The sequence below is a fragment of the Mastigoproctus giganteus genome, chromosome 7, assembly GCF_048544385.1.
Source record: "Mastigoproctus giganteus isolate SK-2022 chromosome 7, ASM4854438v1, whole genome shotgun sequence".
Lineage (NCBI taxonomy): Eukaryota > Metazoa > Arthropoda > Arachnida > Uropygi > Thelyphonidae > Mastigoproctus > Mastigoproctus giganteus.
This window is the reverse complement of record NC_143581.1, coordinates 161426626-161446248: the sequence shown is the minus strand read 5'-3', so window position 1 is coordinate 161446248 and position 19623 is coordinate 161426626. Positions and strand designations below refer to the sequence as shown.

At 37.7% G+C, this 19623-nt stretch overlaps 1 protein-coding gene across 1 annotated transcript in view; it reads left to right on the top strand.

Moving 5' to 3' along the window:
- Positions 1-19623, top strand: part of Sld5 (DNA replication complex GINS protein Sld5) — a 125006-nt gene that overhangs the window by 84164 nt on the left and 21219 nt on the right. Inside the window, exon 6 of the mRNA XM_090377156.1 lies at positions 5313-5403. Coding sequence (XP_090233282.1) covers positions 5313-5403 — 91 coding nt within the window. The remainder of the gene's footprint in view (positions 1-5312; positions 5404-19623) is intronic.

Here is a 19623-nt window from a genome sequence, read left to right as displayed (position 1 = left end):
GCAGAAGTATACCAAGTTATAACTGGGAGCTAAATGATTTTATGATAACTGAGAGAAAGTGGAAAAGAACTACTGAAGCTAAAACTAAATAAGACACCTGGACTTGATGAAATCTATACAATTATATTGAAAGAAGCAGCAAAAGAGGTGCACAAACCTTTGTCCATAATTAATCCTTGGATTCAGGGGAAATCCCTAAAGGTTAAAGAATTGCATATGCCTCTCCTATTCACAAAAGAGGGATCAAAGGGTGAAGTGAGTAATTACAGACCTGTAAGCTTAACGTCTCTTCCATGAAAAATAATGTAGACTGCAGTTAAAAAATATTACGGGATCACCTGAACAGGAATGCGCTTATATGGTTATCACACCACAAATTTGTTAAGGGATGATCTTGTCTGACCAATCTGATCAACTATTATGATGTAGCCACAAAGGAAGTTGATGCAAAAAATAACTGACTTTACATACTTAGATTTCAGTAGAGCTTTTGAAAACACTGTTCCATATGAAAGACTGCTCTACAAAATGGAGTTGATATTAGTGGCAAGTTACTGCTATGGATAAAGGAATGGTTGGATGGTAGAATACAGCGGTGGTTATAAATGGGCTATGCTTTTCTTGGGCCAATGATAGTAGTGGAGTCCTCTGGTGTTCAATTCTGGGCCCTTACTGTTTTCAATATTTCTTAATATGCCTTTATATGCTGCCTTTATATAAAGGCATATAAAGCTTACTGTCTAAATTCAGATGAGTTGAGAAGTGGCAACTGAGATTTAATTTAACATTGATAAGTGCAAAGTACTGCATACGGGTAGTAATAATCCCAGAATAACATGGCACTTGGGTGGTCCTGTAGAAACTGTGAGCAGATTCTTGAACTTTTTCTCACGTACTGAGGTTTCTTCAAGTAACTTTATGCACAGAGAAATGGAAAGTAGTTTATCTCCCATAAATGTACTATATATACAAAGGGTACTAGGAAAGTTTTGCAATACAGCTTTGTTTATTTAATTTTTTCAAAGTAATTTCCTCTACATTCAATACACCTCTCCATCCTCCGAAACCAATCTTTAAACCAGTTCTGCCAAGTTTTGCCAACTCCTGCATGTTCTAGTCCAGCTTCTCCTTCACTTGGCTGCACATGAAGTGCTTTCCTAATCTAAATCCTATGAACTAAATGGCAATCATAATAGTAGTAGTAGTAGTGGCATGTGATGCAAGAAAGCAAGTGTATGAGCTTATGCAGCATCAGCCAAAAAAAAAAAAAAAAAATCACACCATTCCCTCCAAATGCCTGTCCAGTTCCTCCTTAAATTTATTCAACCTATCAACTTCCACAACGACAGATGGAAGTTTGTTCCAGCAATTAACCACCCGCTGGCTAAAGGCAAATTTCCGCACATCTATTCTACACATCTGTCTTTTCTTAATTTGAATTTATGCCCCATTAGGTTCGTAATCTGAACAAGTGGAAGGATCCCATCAGAATTCAGCGTGCTCAACCCATTCAAGGCCATTAATGATGATAAAAAGAAGCATTCGTAACTCCCCAACAAATCTCTCACATTCCGTGTGTTCCATTAAAAATAACAGCAATAATAGAGAATAGAGAGCAATAGTGGAAATAGAGAGCAAAGCAACACCAGAAATTAAATATCAGGCTAACTCTTCTGAATGAAGCATATAATTCATAACTGTTACATGCTAGCAATAGAGACAATAATAATAACACTAAAGACAATGATAAATAATAACATGCTCTATAAAAATAAACTTAGATCATGTGCTCCTTGAAAAGAGAGATAGCTATAGACCCAAAGCAGTGCAACCACAGTGGGAAAAAGGAGCCTGGCAAACCAGGGGATGTACACTACACTCAGCATGCAGAGTTGATTGCAATGCTCTTGTTCAGCAATCCTCTCCAGTGCTTGTACCTGCCAAGCTATAATATAACAAACATAAGCTGTTAAACAGCACATGCCAAAGTTGTCAGTCAACTATCTTGGCATCCTCTCCGCAGGAGGAACCGTTTCCTTTATCTCCCCATAATAGCCTTTTTTTTTTTTTTTTTTACTATTCTCCTTACTCTCTTCACTGTTTCCCTGAAGAAAATTCCACCCCTTTTTCCATCCTTTAGCATCTGAAAGAGCTAGCCTTTCTAAACCCTAAGGTGAATAAAAGGCAATGTAGTACAGACTAAAAAGGAGTAGGTGGCTTGTCTCCTAGTGGCAGGACAGATACCATCTAGTAGCTTTCCTGGTGATTGTTGATAGCTGTATGCTAAGAGGTCAGTCATACAATATAACATGATATTAACTCTTTTGCAGTACGAGCCTGTACAAAAACAGTTTCCTGTGTGGGATCCGTGGCATATACTTGTATACAGGGTGATCCACTACCAGTGCGACAAACTTGCAGGAGGTGTAGGGGGCACAAAGACGAATCGGAATCACATAGCATTGCAGGGTCCGAAATGCCTTCGTCATGTGGTAGAGGACGTTGAACGGGAGGTCGCGTGAACAGCGATCCCGCTGGAAGTCAGCATTTGCGAACCATTTCTGTTGAAGAAACCAAGTAGCAAAAGTCCTCCGGAGTGGATAATCCGCAGGCTCCAATGATTGGACACATTGCAGATGGTATGAACTCATTTGGTTTGTTGACAGTATCCTCCATACAATGGATTGGGAAATACCCAATCGTTGGCCTATCGCTCGAGTACTCGTACTCGGATTGCCTTCTGCAAGACGTAGGACATTCTCCTCATTGTCTGGTGTCTTCGTCATTCGCTCTCGATTCACGGTACGTCTCATGAAACAACCAGTCTCATGTAACCTTCTGTGCACACGTGCGAAAATCATATGATGAGGAGCACGCCTGTCCGGGAAACGTTCCTGGTACAAGCACAGAGCGGCGCGCCCGTTACAGTCCGCAGCTCCATACGCGAGGTGCATGTCGGCCAGTTCAACATTTGAATACTTGTCCATCCTACTGCCTCGGGAACCGGTTCACAAATGCTGACTTCCAGCGGGATCACTGTTCACGCGACCTCCCATTCAACATCCTCTACCGCATGACAAAGGCATTTCGGACCCTGCAATGCTATGTGATTCCGATTTGTCTTTGTGCCCCTACACCTGCAAGTTTGTCGCACTGGTAGTGAATCACCCTGTATATATTATTTGAAGGTTGTTTCAGTGCACTGTCAACACATTACATATGCATCTGTACAGATTATCTCGAAACTCTGCAGGGATATGGTTCTAAATAATAGCGCAACCTTTCAACAAAGTTGCGCTATTATATGGAACCATATCCCTGCAGATGCCATCAAGTTTCAAGATAAATTTTAAAAATTCTCTGGAATTCAGACTTAAAAGTTGATGAAATTAAATAAAGTAATACTTATATGTGTAGAGAATATTATAGCATAAAAAAAAGTAATAACTAATTTTTATGTTTTTTACCTTTTTTATGATTTCTTTAACTTTTTTTCCCCGTTGATTTTATTTTCAATGATAATTATTGCAGTAAAGATTTCTTAATTTCATTCCAGTGTTCTATAAAGTCAGTATAGGAAAAAACTTAATATTGAAAAACATATGTGGTGCCTCCGTAGCCAGGTGGGTGGGAGCAGCAGTGCGTAGCACATGCTTTTTGATTAGACCATGGTTCAAGCCTGTGACCACCAAATACGGAGTTTGTGGAAAGGTCAGGGAATGACCACCGCATATCCCCAGAGCAATATGGCCTTAGTTGCTAATGCTCCTAAAAACCAAATAACAAACAAAAACATCTATACACATGGTTTTTCAAATTTTACAAAACTTCCAAATTCCTCAAACTCACTCCAGGTGGCTTGCATGCAATGCAGAAACTCACTCCTGAAAGTTTAAACACAGAACCTGCACAATATACATGATTGACTATGCAGAGATGCCAAAATCACAGATGCACGATGGTGAACTATAAGGGAGCCTTTGGCTACCACCTAGACAGAGAATACATACATATATACACCTTGATTAAACTCTTTTGTGCTTCTAATTTATCATGGTATGTCATGGAATAGTCCCAAAGGGTTGTTCAAGATTCACTTGGAGAAGTCTGGTTGACAGCCACTGGCCAAAACAAACAAATTGAAGTATAATCTGGTGCACACTTGTGACTTTCACAGCTGATACTAAATCAGAATCTTCATGTTGGGTGAGGGAGCACCAGGAGAAGAGGTCACTCACATTATATGCTCATAATCTTTCTTCCACCAAACTGGTCTCTAATTTATTGTAAATTTGTAACTGAAATGTTGAGAGAACACAACTCTGCTATACAGATCTCAAGTCCTAATTCCAAAGATCTTTGAAAGATATAGCAGCACAACATGAGAGAACCTATTACAGTACAATAGAAAATCCATGCAAGCAGACACATCTAAAAAATCACAGAAGGACATTCATATTCAAAGTTAGAGAGGGAGGTATCATGTATAGACATTTCTAATATTAATTATACCACTAAAATTTTTCAGAAAGAAGGAAGACATCTTCCCATCCAAATTGTAGAGGTAGGGATGTCTTTCTTATTCCTGGGGGTTCTATGTGGCTACCAGCATGTTTTCACTATATTAAGTTTGACCTTGAGTTACATTCTTGTTGAATCAGAAAACTGAATTCATTCCTTATAATGAGTCTCATCCTCTCTTGTTTTTGTGGCTGGAAAGGTTTAAACTGCCTTCACAAATTCATTAATAAAACATGTGTTCCATTGTTTTTCAGCCTATGCAATGTACAAATGAGCCTGCTAACACATACAGATATAACAGACTGGTGCATTATAGCCTAAGATGTTAATGCACTGTGAAACCAACAAGAGGACAAATTTCACTGTACCGCAAGTTGTATTGGTATTTCACTACTTTTAAATAAATACCTCATCAAATGGTTAATCTGGCATTTGTTTAAAAGCTGAGACTCTGCTATGACAGCCTGTTTCAGGATTTACTAGTTCTTATAGCAGGTAGTCTAGTGAATTTTCTGCCAAAAAAAAAAAAAGGACAAATAATAACAAATCCTACTGGTTGCAAAAACATGAAAGGATTAGAAGATCCAAAAAATTGCAAAGAGTCTAATGCATTGAATATAATGTAACACATTGAATATAACGTAACATTAATTATTCAGTGTAATGTGCAGATCATCAGAATGTTAACTATTGGATGACAAGGAAATTCTGTATTATGCTATTTTTATTTTATTAATATTATTTATATAAGGCTTTGATGGGCCTGCATTGATAAACATATATTATTTTAGCTCCTAAGCCCGTGTTGGATAGTTTTGTATTTTTTAAAGTAAAGAAGGATACGCCAGGAGTGCTACTTTTAGATGAAACTGAGGAGAACAGGTAACCTTAACTTATTCTCTATTAATTTTTTTTTTTTTTTTTTTTTGAAATATGTAGCATATTTTGGTAATACAAGGTATCCCAGAAAAAGTGACATTTCATTAAACTGTTGGCATAACATATTATGTAACCAGGGGCCTGCTGGAAGTTTTACAGAGCACTGGAATAAAACTATTTTGCTGCGTCTTTTGTTTAAAGAAAAATAGTGTATTACAATTCAAATGTGTGTGCGCACTTGCTTATATTTATGTATTTTGTCTGAACATAAATTTCTTACAAGAGGCAAAATGAGGCAAGGAATTAGGATTAAGAGCAGGAATCTCTATAGAAATAGAGATCCTTGCCCACCCTTAGGATTTCTAATAGCCCAGAGTATTGAAATAAATATTTCAAGGAAAGTGAAAAATAACAAATGAATACTGTAAAGCTTGTACTTGGATTATCTGGGAGCATAATTTCTCATCTGCTTTAGTGATGCCCCTTGATACTGTAGTTCTGTTAATCAGGAAGTGGCTGCATATGAGTTTTGAATTTTAATGTCAGTCATTAAGGTTCAGTGCTTATTTAACTAAATTTTATTATAATAATTGGTTATAATTTAAAATAATTATTAAAAATATAATTATACTATCTTATATATTAATATTATATAATAATTGTAAGTAACTGGGTGATATATGAGAAATGTATATCTTCAAAATGCTGCGCCATTCAGTTATTTTAGTAATGCAGTAATGTATGCTGAGATAAAACATATACACAATCTCTAACGTTCCAGTAGTTCCTGTACTTATTTAACCTCATGCCAAATTACAAATATAATTTTCTTGATCTTATGTACAAGCAACTGTGGCATCTACATTACATTACCATTTATTTCTTTTAACTTGTTCAGTTTAATTTAATTACAATCTGATTTCATCATAAAACTATTCAATTGGCATTACAGGTAGTTCTCGATTTTACAAGTTAATTCGTTCCTAGCACGCGCTCATAAAGCAAACTCATAAAGCGGGAATTAATTCCCATTGACATAATGTTAAAAATAGGGGTTATGTTCTCAACAATGAAATTAGTTAGCTATTTAATTTATGTTTAAACAATGATTGATTCATCCCAATAAATTAAAACCTAGCCTGTAAAATCAAGCAAATTATAATAATAAAGAAATTACTTATGACTTACAGATTTTAAAGAATGGTTATTCTTCATCATCATCGACTAAATGCACACTCTTTGATCACTTATTATTAGCTCAGCACTCGTTGGTTTGTTGCACAAGGAGTCATCTTCTTCAGAAATGCTTCAAGAGGCATTTGTTTCCAAGATAATCTTCTATTTTCTTTATAAATTTCAATAAATGCATAAGCATTTTTTAATGGAACGCACAAATTGCAACTAACGATTTGCGCCGAGTAACAAGTTTACGAAGCTTAAAAAAAAAAAAAGGAATGAAGAGAAGATTCTGAAATTTTATTTATGTTTTTTATACTATTGAAGATTTCAGTAAAGGGGAAACACGTTTCACCATAATAATGCAAAAAACCACACAATTCCAGCTATCGGTATTTTTGCAAATGCAATAACATCAAGTTCACTACTCATTTATAATTGCTTGCAGTAACAGAAAACCCCAATAAACCAGAAAGTGCAAATTGCTTTTTTTGTTTTATGATCGTGACCTCGAGAAATATGCTTTAGAAAAATGTCACAAAGGCATTCACAATTGGTTCTTATAACAGAACATATGATAACGATGAAAGTGTAGTGTATTTTAGTGATTTCATTTGGTAACTAATACAATTTGCACTATAAAAAGGACCTTTCAGAGAGTTATATAGCAAAAATTTCAACTTCTGAGGTCGTGGAACGAATTTTCAAAAAACAATGTGTTATTGGGTTCACGTTACAATATTTTCACGATACGATGGTGGCTCTGGAATGGATTAATATCGTAAAGCTGGGTACACTGTATTGTATAGCTATGCGCATGGTTTGAAATGTGGTATTTATGAATGTTTAACATTCATTTTTTGCAATTAATGTTCATATTTTCGATTTTGTTCATACTTTGGAAAAAAAAAAACTCGTAAACCAGAGAACTCGTAAAGCGAGAACTACCTGTATATATGTTATATACAAATTAGTTCTTTTAATACTAACCCAGAACATATTTCATTTTGTTAAGCACTCTAATATATGTGTATAACAGTAATTATTTAACTAATGTTAATTGATCTAATTTAATTACAGAAATGCAGAGAAATACATTAGTGTTAACATTAGTAGAGGCATATGATACAAGAAAGCAAGCTTATAAAGCAAGCATCAGCCCAAAAAAAAAAAAAAACTTCCCATTTCACCCATCCATTGGCTCCAAATGCTTGTCTAGTTCTGCCTTGAACGTATTTAAGTTGTTGACCTCTTCTACAACAGATTGAAGTTTGTTCTAACTATCAACCACCTGCTGGCTAAAGACTAATTTCCACACATCTATTTTACAATTGTCTTTCCTCAGTTGAATTTATGTCCCCTCAGGTGAGTAATCTGAGCAAGAGGAAGAATCCCATCAGAATTGAGCTTGCCCAAACCATTCAAGGCCTTATACACCTCAATCAGATCACCTTGCAGGGGCCTAGTCTCCAGATGCTGCAATATGCACAACTTAAGCCTTTCTTGGTAACAGCAACCCTTTGTTCCATTCACTGATCTCGTTGCCCTTCTCTGTATTCGTTCCAGCAGCTCTATGAAACCTGTATGCAGTACTCAAGGTGTGGCCTCACCATTATCTCCTTATCCCTGCTAGCAAACTTCCTATATATCATTGACAAGACACCATGAGCTACAAGACACCATTACCTACCTTTCTGAGCAGGCTGTCTGCACTGCTCAGAAAACTTCATATCTGACTGCACAATAACCCTCAGGTTCTTTTCATTTTCCACTATCCTGAGTGTAGTGCCACACAGGTGGTATATTTCTCTGGGCCTACTGCTACCCATATGCATTACTTTACATTTGTCAATGTTAAACTTCAGTTGCCACCTCTCAGCCCATCTGCTCAACTTTTCCAGATCCTGTTCCAGTAGCGTACTATCATTACTGTCATTAACAATCCTGCCATCCTTCGTATTGTCTGCAAACTTGGACATTAACCCTGATCAATATCATTGATAAATACAGAAAACAACAAGGGGCCCAACGCCAAACCCTGGGGGACTCCACTAATAACATTAGTCCACGAAGAGTAGTGTCCATTGATTACCACTCTCTGTCTTCTCCCGCTCAACCATCCCCTTATCCATAGCAGCAACTTGTCCTTAATGCCATTCTGCTCCAATTTGTACAATAATCTTCCATGTGCGACAGTATCAAAAGTTTTGCTAAAATCCAAGTATATGATATTAAAATAATTTTTTTCATGGTGAAATTTTATTTTATTATTATTTATTTTTTTTTAATTTTAATTTAATTATTTTATTTCATGATGAAACCAATTAAAAAATGAACTGTTCTGCTACTTTTACACTCTGGTTGAAGTAGTCTAATAGACTATGTCCATGTGACATTATTGAGGAAATATACAATAAAACACCAACAATAAACAAAAATAAATGTGGCAGTAAATTTCCTGGACTAGTGCAATAAAAAGAACACAAAGTGAGTGGGCTCGAAAATAGTTTTATTTTTATTCAAAGTAATCATTGCCTAATTGAATGCACTTATTATAAAATTCTAAAAGTTTCTGAAAGAGTCAGCGAAGGCATTCAAAGAAATGATGTTCAATTTGGCAGTTATGTTTTTATTTATATCCTCAACACCCTGAAATCGTTTCCCTTTGAGGGCAGTTTTCACCTTCGGAAAGAGGAATAATTACCCTAGTGATTAGACTGGGCTTCGAGCCAGTGACCACCAAATACGGAGGATGCGGAAAGGTCAGGGAATGACCACCGCATATTCCCGGAGCAATATGGCCTTAGTTGCTAATGCTCATAAAAACCGAAGTTTTTATGAGTTTTTATAAGTAGTCGAGTTTACTACCCATTTATGGTGCCTCCGTAGCCAGGTAGGCAGGAGCGGCAGTGCATAGCACACGCTTCTAGATTAGACCGGGCTTCGAGCCAGTGACCACCAAATACGGAGGATGCGGAAAGGTCAGGGAATGACCACTGCATATCCCAGAGCAATATGGCCTTAGTTGCCAATGCTCCTAAAAACCAAATAACTAACCCTTATATAAGGCAATGTCAAGCCACACTTTGAGTATTGCATACAAGTCTAGAAGTCTCATTTTAGGAAGGATGTAGAGTTGCTAGAATGAGTACAGAGAAAGGCAACAACACTGGTGAGGTGAACAAAGGGGTGCTCTTATGAAGAAAGGTTTAAGTTCTGCAAATTGCAGCTTCTGGAGACTAGGCACCTGTGAGGTGTATAAGGCCTTGAATGGATTGAGCAGGCTCAGTGCTGATGGGATTCTTCCTCTTGCTTAAATTACAAACCTGAGGGGGCATAAACTGAAATTGTCGAATAGATGTGCAGAAATTTGCCTTTAGCCAGTGGGTAGTTAATGCTGGAACAACTAACTTCCATCTGTTGTTGTGGAAGTTGATAGCTTAAATAAATTCAAGGAAGAAGTGGACAAACTTTTGTAGCGAATGGGTGGATGAAATGGGAAGTTTTTTCCTTTTTTTTTTATGACTGATGCTGTATAAGCTTGCCTCTATTAATGCTAAAGGTAGATTGGATGTCTTCTGACAGTGTAAGAAGGCCTGGGTGTTTTGTTACTTTGAAAAAGAATAAACTTCCTTTAAAGGCTCCATTACTTTTGGATAATGCTCCAGACCATGATCCCGACTCTGGAGGAGCAATTTGGCTTAGTTACTGTCATATTTCTCCCACCCAATACCACACCCCTCTGCTTCAGCTGATGGCTCAGCAAGTGATTGCCAACTTTAAAAAAATTTACATGAAGAAGATGCCTTCCAGATGCTTTGAAGAGACTTCAGGAGACAGAACCATCGCCCTAAAGGAATTCTAGAAGACCATGTTTAACGTCTTAGACTGTAAAAATCATTGAGAATTCTTGGAATGAAGTTTCTGCTCGGTGCCTCAGTGCAGCCGGAAGAAATTGTGGCCTTTAGTCATCCATGAGGTTCTTGAGATTGATGTGGAGGAGTTAATTGAGCACGATGGAAGGAATTTAACAGTAGCTCTGAGAATTAGAGCAGATGAGTGAGCATGACAATGGACACGAGGAGGGTGCCCATGTAGCAACAACTCAAGAAATTAAGGACATGTTTGCTGTGTGGAACATTGTGAGTAGAACAGGGAAAAAAAAAAAAAAAAAACAGATATTGAAACCACTGAATTGATGACCTGCAGATCTTAAGATCGGGTGTTAAGTTATTTTAAGAACCTTCAGAGAAAGCGCCAAAACCAAACCGCTTTGGACAGTTTTTATACTGTAAGTAGCAAGAGGCAGCGATCAGAAAGAACTCCAGTTCCTGAAGGTTGTCCTGATATATTGATGATAGAAGATTCTCTTTCAACTCCATCATTGAAACAGCTTTTCCGGTGTAAGTTAAATGAAAATTACCATTCTTGTGTTTTTTGTTTTTAATATTTATAATTATCGTTTTAAACAACATTTTGGTGGGAGGGAAAATAAATAAAAATTGGAACCATCAGCATTTTTTATCTGTTTTCTTTTTTAAATTTGTATCATGTTCTAATGTTTATTCCAGTGTATAAGACACATCACAATTTTACTGATAAAAGGTATGTAGTATGCTCCGGTGTATAAGACACACCACTTTTTTTTTCAAATAAAAGATGAGTGGTTATGTCCAGAGAAACGTACCAACTGTGTGGTACTACACTTAAGGTGGTAGAAAATGAAAAAGACCTGGGAGTAATTGTGCAGTCAGATATGAAGTTTTCTGAGCAATGCAGATAGGCTGCCAGGGCAGGTCATGGGGTTTTGTCAATGATATATAGGAATTTTGCTAGGAGGGAAAAGGAGGTCCCTCTGTATAAGGCAATGATCAGGACACTCCTTGAGTACTGCGTACAGGTCTGGAGGCCTCATTTTAGGAAGGATATAGATTTACTTGAGCGTGTACAGAGAAGGGCAACAAGATTGGTGAGGGAAATGAAGGGATCCTCTTACCAAGAGAGGCTTAAGGTCTGAAAATTGCAGTGGCTGGAGACTAGGCACCTGCGCGGTGATCTGATTGAGGTGTATAAGGCCTTGAATGGGTTGAGCATGCTGAATTCTGATGGGATCCTTCCACTTGTTCAGATTACGAACCTAAGGGGGCATAAATTCAAATTAAGAAAAGACAGATGTAGAATAGATGTGCGGAAATTTGCCTTTAGCCAGCGGGTGGTTAATTGCTGGAACAAACTTCCATCTGTCGTTGTGGAAGTCGACAGGTTAAATAAATTTAAGGAGGAACTGGACAGGCATTTGGAGGGAATGGTGTGATTTTTTTTTTTTTTGGCTGATGCTGCATAAGCTCATACACTTGCTTTCTTGCATCACATGCCACTACTACTACTAAATGCTATGACACAATTTAATCTGAAAAAATACGACAAAAAAAAAAAAAAAACACGAACAGCTCTGGATTCATTCTTTATTCATACAACTGAAAAATAGTGTATCTTCAATAAACTTTGCTTAACCTCACATTGTGTGACATATAATAAAAAAATTTTCTCATTTTTCAGTTCCTTCATCCATTTTTTACTATGTACAAGTGCATAATAAACATTACTATATAATATCAGTGTAGATACACCATATCTACTCATCCTTGACAATGAGTTGCCCATGTATTGCACTACATGGAATAAGTAACTCTTCACTTACAATACCAGGGTACTTGCCCACCCTACGATGAAATGCCAACTAGCTTTGAAATGGTGCCATGTGGGTGGTCGCACCCACTGCAAATAAGTAACAATAGTCTTCTCTGTTAGTGAAGCATTACTTATTCAAGGTAGTGCAAATACGTGGGCAACGTTAAGGATGAGCACAATATGAGACACAGATGAAATGATCTTTTTCTTTAAGAGTTGTCTATGGTGTATCTACATCGATATTATATAGAATCTGAAACTCTTAAAATATCATGCCTAGTTGCATTTAGTTTTATTTAAAAAATAAACATTACGAAAATTGGTCCCCGTTTTAAGTGGAATTTTCTGTAACCAATTATCCTTGGATAACAAGGATCTCCTGTGTCAAAAAACTGTGTTATTGGGTTCACATTACAATATTTTCATGATACAATGGTGTCTCTGGAATGGATTAATATCGTAAAGCATAAAGTCCACTGTACGTTACTGAAATAATGAAATGGTGTGCCCTCCTTTATCAGTATCAATAATAACAACAAAATAAACAACAATAGTGGGTCTAGTACTGAATCTTGAGGAACTCCACTAATTACAGTAATCCAAGAAGAGCAGTGAATTGATAGCCACTCTTTATCTTCTTCCACTCAGCCATCCATCTATCTATAGCAGTAATATTGCCTAATGCCACGCTGCTCCAATTTGTACAGCAATCTGTTATGTGTATTAGAAGCTTTTCTGAAATCTAAATCTGAAATTATGTATTAAAAGCTTTTCTGAAATCTAAGTATATGATGTTAATATTATTCTTTACATCCAGATGCTTTGTTATTTCATTATAGTAACCAATTAGGCAAGATTGCCCCTTAACAAATCCATGCTGTGACTGCAGTATTTCTGGATTCCTCTCTAGATGGTCCTGCATTACTTATTTAACCAGTAACCCCATAATTTTCCCTGGAACAGGAATAAAGCTAACAGGTCTTTAATTACTCATGCCACCCGTTTTTCCCTCCCTTTATGAATTGGAGATACATTTACGCCTCCTCAGTCTACGTGGACCTTCCTTGAATTCAAGGATGCTTTCATAATTATGGCTAAAGGTTTGCTACTTCTTTTGCATTTCCCTTAATATAATTGAATAGATCCCATCCTAGGTGCCTTTTTATATTTAGCTGTAATAATTTCTCTTCTGCTCTTCTCTTGGTTATCACAAAATCATTTAGTTCCACGTTAGAATTTGATACACTTCTGGTATTTCCATCCCTAAAAAGTTCCTACGCTCCAGCCTATTATTTATATACAGTCCATTCCGGCTATTTGAGACACAACGGGACCAGTGCATTTTGGCCCAATTAAGCGGCTGCCCAAATTATCTGAAGTTTCACGTAAATAGTTAAAAATACAATGTCCGCCCCCCCCCTTTACATTTGGTTCACTGTACAATCAAATCACATTACGACGAACTCAACATAGTAAGGTACCGTTCACTATATGATGTGCAGTAAGCGCCAGTCATTGTGATCACGTTTGTGAATTGAATTTTAATTCTATTAAACAGCGATTCTAATTAGCGAAAATAGGAGGAATATTATCCACAGGCTATAAAAGCAAAGATATATTAAGCAGAAATTTACCCTTTATTACCTTACCAATTAAAAAATATGTGAAAATCAGAAGAATATATGTGATAATCGAAATAATTAATACATACTGTAATATGTACATATGAACTAGTTGACATTTGTGGGTGGGGGTTAAAATTTAAACCAGTAAAAAGATAAGCAATGAATAACAAAGAACACGGCACACACAAATTGCAAGTAACACAATACGTGCAAGGGAGAACCGAGTAACGAGTTACAAAGCTTTAAAATTACGAATGAAGAGAAGATCTGAAAATTAATTTTTTTATATGATTGAAGATTTCATGGAAGTGTAAACACATTTCACCATAATAACCCACAGAATTCCAGCTGTCGGTATTATCGAAAATTCAGTAAGATCGAGTTTACTGTCCGTTTATGATAGATTTCACTAACAGAAAAGCCCAATAAACAGGTGACTGCTTATTGTTTTATGGTTGTGACCTCCAGAATTTCGACCGAACCACGTGGTACCGTTGAAGACAATCGTAGGGTAATCACCGGTGCTGCGGTCTCCTGCGTCGATTAAACAGCATGTTGTCCCAATTAGGCGAAGTAAATCCTGGCAATTTTCTCGATTGGTTTCTGTTTTTTTAAGATTTGCCCCAAATAAACGGCTGCCCTGATTAACCGGTGGCCCAAATAACCGGAGTCCACTGTATTATGATTTAATTTACCCTAATAACCAATATATTAAAATTTAAAACACATAGTCATTTCCTGATTAACATAACTACAATATCCAGGGTCATCATAACATGGATGGGAATTATGTTCCTGTATAACCCAAGTACAAGTTTTATAGTCTTTATTTGTATGCTTTTCACTTTCCTTCAACTATTTGAACATATCACATTGCTCCGGTTTATTTCAAAACTCTGGGCTTTTAGGTACCTGAGGGCTAGGTTGTCTATCTCTATCCCAATTCTTTACCTAATTTTGCCTCCTGTTAGCAAGACTGCCTGTGACTCTAAATGTTATATGAGGTCATATAATATTTAGACAAAATAAACATAAATATAAGTGAATATCTACATACTTCAAAGGCTTTCTGTTCAGCACTGTGCAAGACAGGCTTCTTAGTCATGCTTTATAACTGAATTTACTCTATCCTCAGAAAATATAAAATGGCTAATATATTTCGGTTAAAAGATATATGTACAGGGTGTCTCAGAAATATTGGTACAAATGTTTAGGGGAGGTAGGTAACATCTAAAGGAATGTGAATTGCATAGGAACTCATAACCGGAAACGTCACGGGAAAGTAGTAGCAGAAGCAAAAGAAGCAGAAATGACACAAGACAGTAATTAGTGGCAAACATTTATTTGACATAATATTAACAATGGAGTACAAGGTGGATGCATTTCATGATGTTACAACAGATGCTCGAAGGTTCCACCATGAGACGCGATACATGCGTAACACAGACACAGCATGGATTGGCGGACACCGTCGAACACACCTGGAATTTCTTTGACCGTAGTAGCAGCACCGCAGACAAGTCTCGCCACGAGATCCATTTCCGTCTCCACATGCGATTTATACACGATAGATTTGAGGGCCCCCCCACAGAAAGAAATCAAGGCTCGATAAATCAGGTGAAAGAGGCAACGGGTCCACCATGGCCAATCCATCGATGCCCAAAACGCCTGTTCAAATAGTCACGAACACACCTTCCATAATAGGCAGGCGCCCCGTCATGTTCAAACCAAATGTTGCATCTCACATTTGCTAGAACATTGTCAAGTAACCCTGGTAGAACTTGTTCAAGAAAGATCCGATATTTAGCGGAGTTTGTGCAGGACGGTAACAGGTATGGGCCGACTAAGCAGTCACCGACCATACACCTGCCCACACATTTATTGCGAAGCGATGTTGTGCTGCATGCGGGCGCACACCGTGTGGGTTGTCGTGAGCCCACACATGAGCATTGTGCTGATTGAATAAGCCTTCCCAAGTGAAATAAGCTTCATCCGTGAACAAAACATAGGCTGGAAAATTCAAGTCTTGAACACTTTCTTGGAGAAACCACTGCACAAAAGCCAAATGTGCAGGATGATCTTGGAGGAGCAGTAACTGAACCCTTTGGAGACGAAAAGGGTGTAAGGAATCGTCGTGTCAGACACGCTGTACACTGCAACGAGACACTCATAAGGCAGAGGCAACGGCACAGGTGCTGGTAGTAGGATTATTCTGGACGGCATTCAACACACTTTCTTCCATGGCGGGAGTTCGCGTCGAAAGTGGTCTGCCCACACTACTCCTGTTACCTCTAAATGACCCATAATCGCACAATGCTATCGAGGCAGTGTTAGGTGGGTCAGAAAACTGCTAGCTTGGGGGGATACAAAGACGAATAGATTAACAGTAGCCACTGGCAGAGGTGAAAGAGATTCTTGCACTGCTTCTATTAGAATGAGCAGAAGCCTGAGAAACAAGATTCAGGATATTTCAGAGACTGCTGGGAGTCATTGCGGTACAAGTAAACACATGGGTTGTGTTAGGGTAGCTAAGAATAGAAATAGGTGCATGTATACTTGTGTGTACACCAATGCTAGGAGTTTAGTAAAAAAATTTGATGAATTTGAGGTATTGCTCAAAACATCAAAGGCAGATATTGTTGGGATATCAGAGACTTGGTGTCACACAGATATAAGGAATGCAGAACTGGAATTTGGGGAGTATAATCTACAGAAAGGATAGACTGGATAGGAAGGGAGGAGGGGTTATGCTATTAGTTAAGAAATACATAAAATCCAAGGAAGTGAAGCCAGTGGACGTCGCTGGACAGTGCAGTGTCGAGTCAGTTTGGTGTGACGTAAGCATTGGGAGATCAAAATTGAGAGTAGGAGTGTGCTATAGGCCTAATGTCTCTGATGAGTATAATAAGAAACTGTACGGGGAAATAGAGTGTGCCAGTAAATCAGAGAATCTTATAATGGGAGATTTTAATTTCCCAGATATTGACTGGAGTTTGGGGGCTGGTCACTCACACACTAGCAAGGCTTTTGTGGATTTATTGGATGATTGTTTTCTGCATCAGCATGTTCAGGAGGCAACTAGAGGGAGTAATACTCTTGATTTGATTATCAGCAGTGATTCTTCATGCATTAAGAATCTGCAGATAAATGAACCACTAGGTGGCAGTGATCACAGTGTGCTGAAGCGGGATTTATTCAAAGAGGTAACTACCATTAGAGGTAAAGGGAAGGGTTATTGCTTCTGTAAAGGCGACTACGATGGACTGAGACAGTATTTAAATTCTATACAGTGGGACCAACTGATGATACCAACAGCAAATGCAAAATGGGAAGCATTCAAAGAACTTATCTTGGAAGCTACTAGGCTTTACATACCAACTAAGAAATATTGATCAAGGTTTAGGCCTAAATGGATGTCACATGAACTGATGAGGCATATGGCAGAGAAGAAACATGCATGGAATACATACAAATTAACACATGACACAGAAACCTATGATAGATACAAGTTGATCTGTAACCAAGTTACAAAGGAGGTTAGGCAGGCGAAGGCAGAGTACGAGAAATCTTTGGCAAGGGATGCAAAGAAAAACAGCAAAGAGTTCTTTACTTATGTAAACTCTAGAAGGAAGGGGATGAATCAGATTGGTCCACTTGATATCGATGGGTCGACTGTTGATGATCCTGCTCAGGTAGCTAACAAACTAAATGAATATTTTGCATCGACATTCACACATGAGAAGTTATTTAGCGAGGGGAAAGCCAGAGGTGTATTCAACTCTAGCAGTAAGCTAGAGAATCTTGTAATAACTGAGAGTAAAGTGGAGGAGAAACTGTTGAAGATAAACACAAGAAAGGCACCCGGGGTGGATGGGATCTATCCAGTTATATTAAACGAGGCAGCAGAAGAAGTAAGCAAACCCTTAGCCATAATTATGAGAGCTTCCTTGGACTCGGGGGAGGTACCCGCAGACTGGAAATGTGCAAATGTGACCCCAATTCACAAAGGAGGATCAAAGGCTGACACAAGTAATTATAGGCCTGTGAGTTTAATTTCTGTTCCAGGAAAATTAATGGAGGCACTAGTTAAAGAAGCACTGCAGGATCGTTTAGACAAGACTTCAGTTATAGCTCGGACACAGCATTGTTTTGTTAAGGGGAAGTCTTGCCTGACCAATTCGATTGGATACTATGATGCAGTCACAAAGGAACTGGATGCAGGGAATAACTTTGATATTATATACTTGGATCTTAGAAAGGCTTTTAATACTGTTGCACATGGATGACTGCTGCACAAATTGGAGCAGTGTGACATTGGAGGCAAATTGCTGCTGTGGATAAAGGGGTGGCTGAGGGGGAGAAGACAGAGAGTGGTAATCAATGGACACTGCTCATTGTGGACTAATGTTATTAGTGGAGTCCCTCAGGGCTCAGTGTTGGGTCCATTATTGTTTTCTGTATTCATAAATGATATTGATGATGGTATATCAAGCTTAATGTCGAAGTTTTCAGACGATACAAAGGTAGGCAGGGTTGTCAAGGACACTATGCTGCTGCAGTAGGATCTGGAAAGGTTGAGCAGATGGGCAGAGAGGTGGCAAATGAAGTTTAACATTGACAAATGTAAAGTACAGGTGACCCCCGCTTAACGCTGATCATTCGTTCCGGAAAAACAGAGCGCTAAGTGAATCCGCGCTAAGCGAGCGCCGCTTTCCCATAAGGTAACATATGTATTTGTGAGCTGCGGTCGGTGCCATAGGATATTTCCTAATCAATAATAAACGGTAATGAAAAGATGCACAAATGTCGGTCAAAATATTTAATATTCAAATATTTGCACATATAAAATATTCTGCATTACATACGTATAATTATGTGGTAACTACTTGCGTCTCAAAAGTAAACAAAATTCCAATTAAAATAATGAATTTAATTGATTTAATTTAATGGATGAATTTAATCATGAAAAATGTGTGGATTTTGAGTTGAACTTTGGCCCTCTTCCAAATAAACTAAAAGGGGTATTAATTTTAAATGGCCCGCAGCGTTACCACCCAACAATAAAGTCAACCGATCCTTTGCCGCTTTGAAACTTGGCATGTTTTTTGTTCTTTCAATATGAAACTTCTTTTAGGCATTCGTTTCCACAAAAGTCCTGCTTCATCTATGTTAAAAACTTGTTGAGAAGTATAACACATAATACCCCTCTTCAATAATTTTAACAAGTTCTTTTTTGAAAGTTTCGGCTCCTTAATCTGCACTAGCGGCTTATCCCGGGATTTTAAATCTATTCTACCAGTTTTAAATGGTTCCACATTTTTTTTTTTTTAGGCGAGTTTTCTTCAGATCATCGTATTGGCTAATCTCTTTCTCTCTCTCTGTCTTTTTAATATTTAACTTAACTGAATTCTGCATTGGAATATTATCTTCAAAAAAATTAGTCTTTCCATTTCAATCCTAATAGCCAGTCTAGTCCTAGTTGCTTGCAGTGGAACAGCTATCTTTCCCGCTGCTAAAATTAATTCTTTATTTTTTCATAATTGTTCTTACAGTTAAATTTGCGAGTCATGAATTATGGCACACATCCGCTTGTCGTTGACCGGAATCGATTCGCTTCAAAACGTCTAATTTAATTTTCAAATTCAGTCTTTTTCTTACATTTATAGCCTTCGTACTGCGCCCAGACGTTGTTGCATTTTCATTCCTGTCGGTCATTATTAGCTCTTCGAAA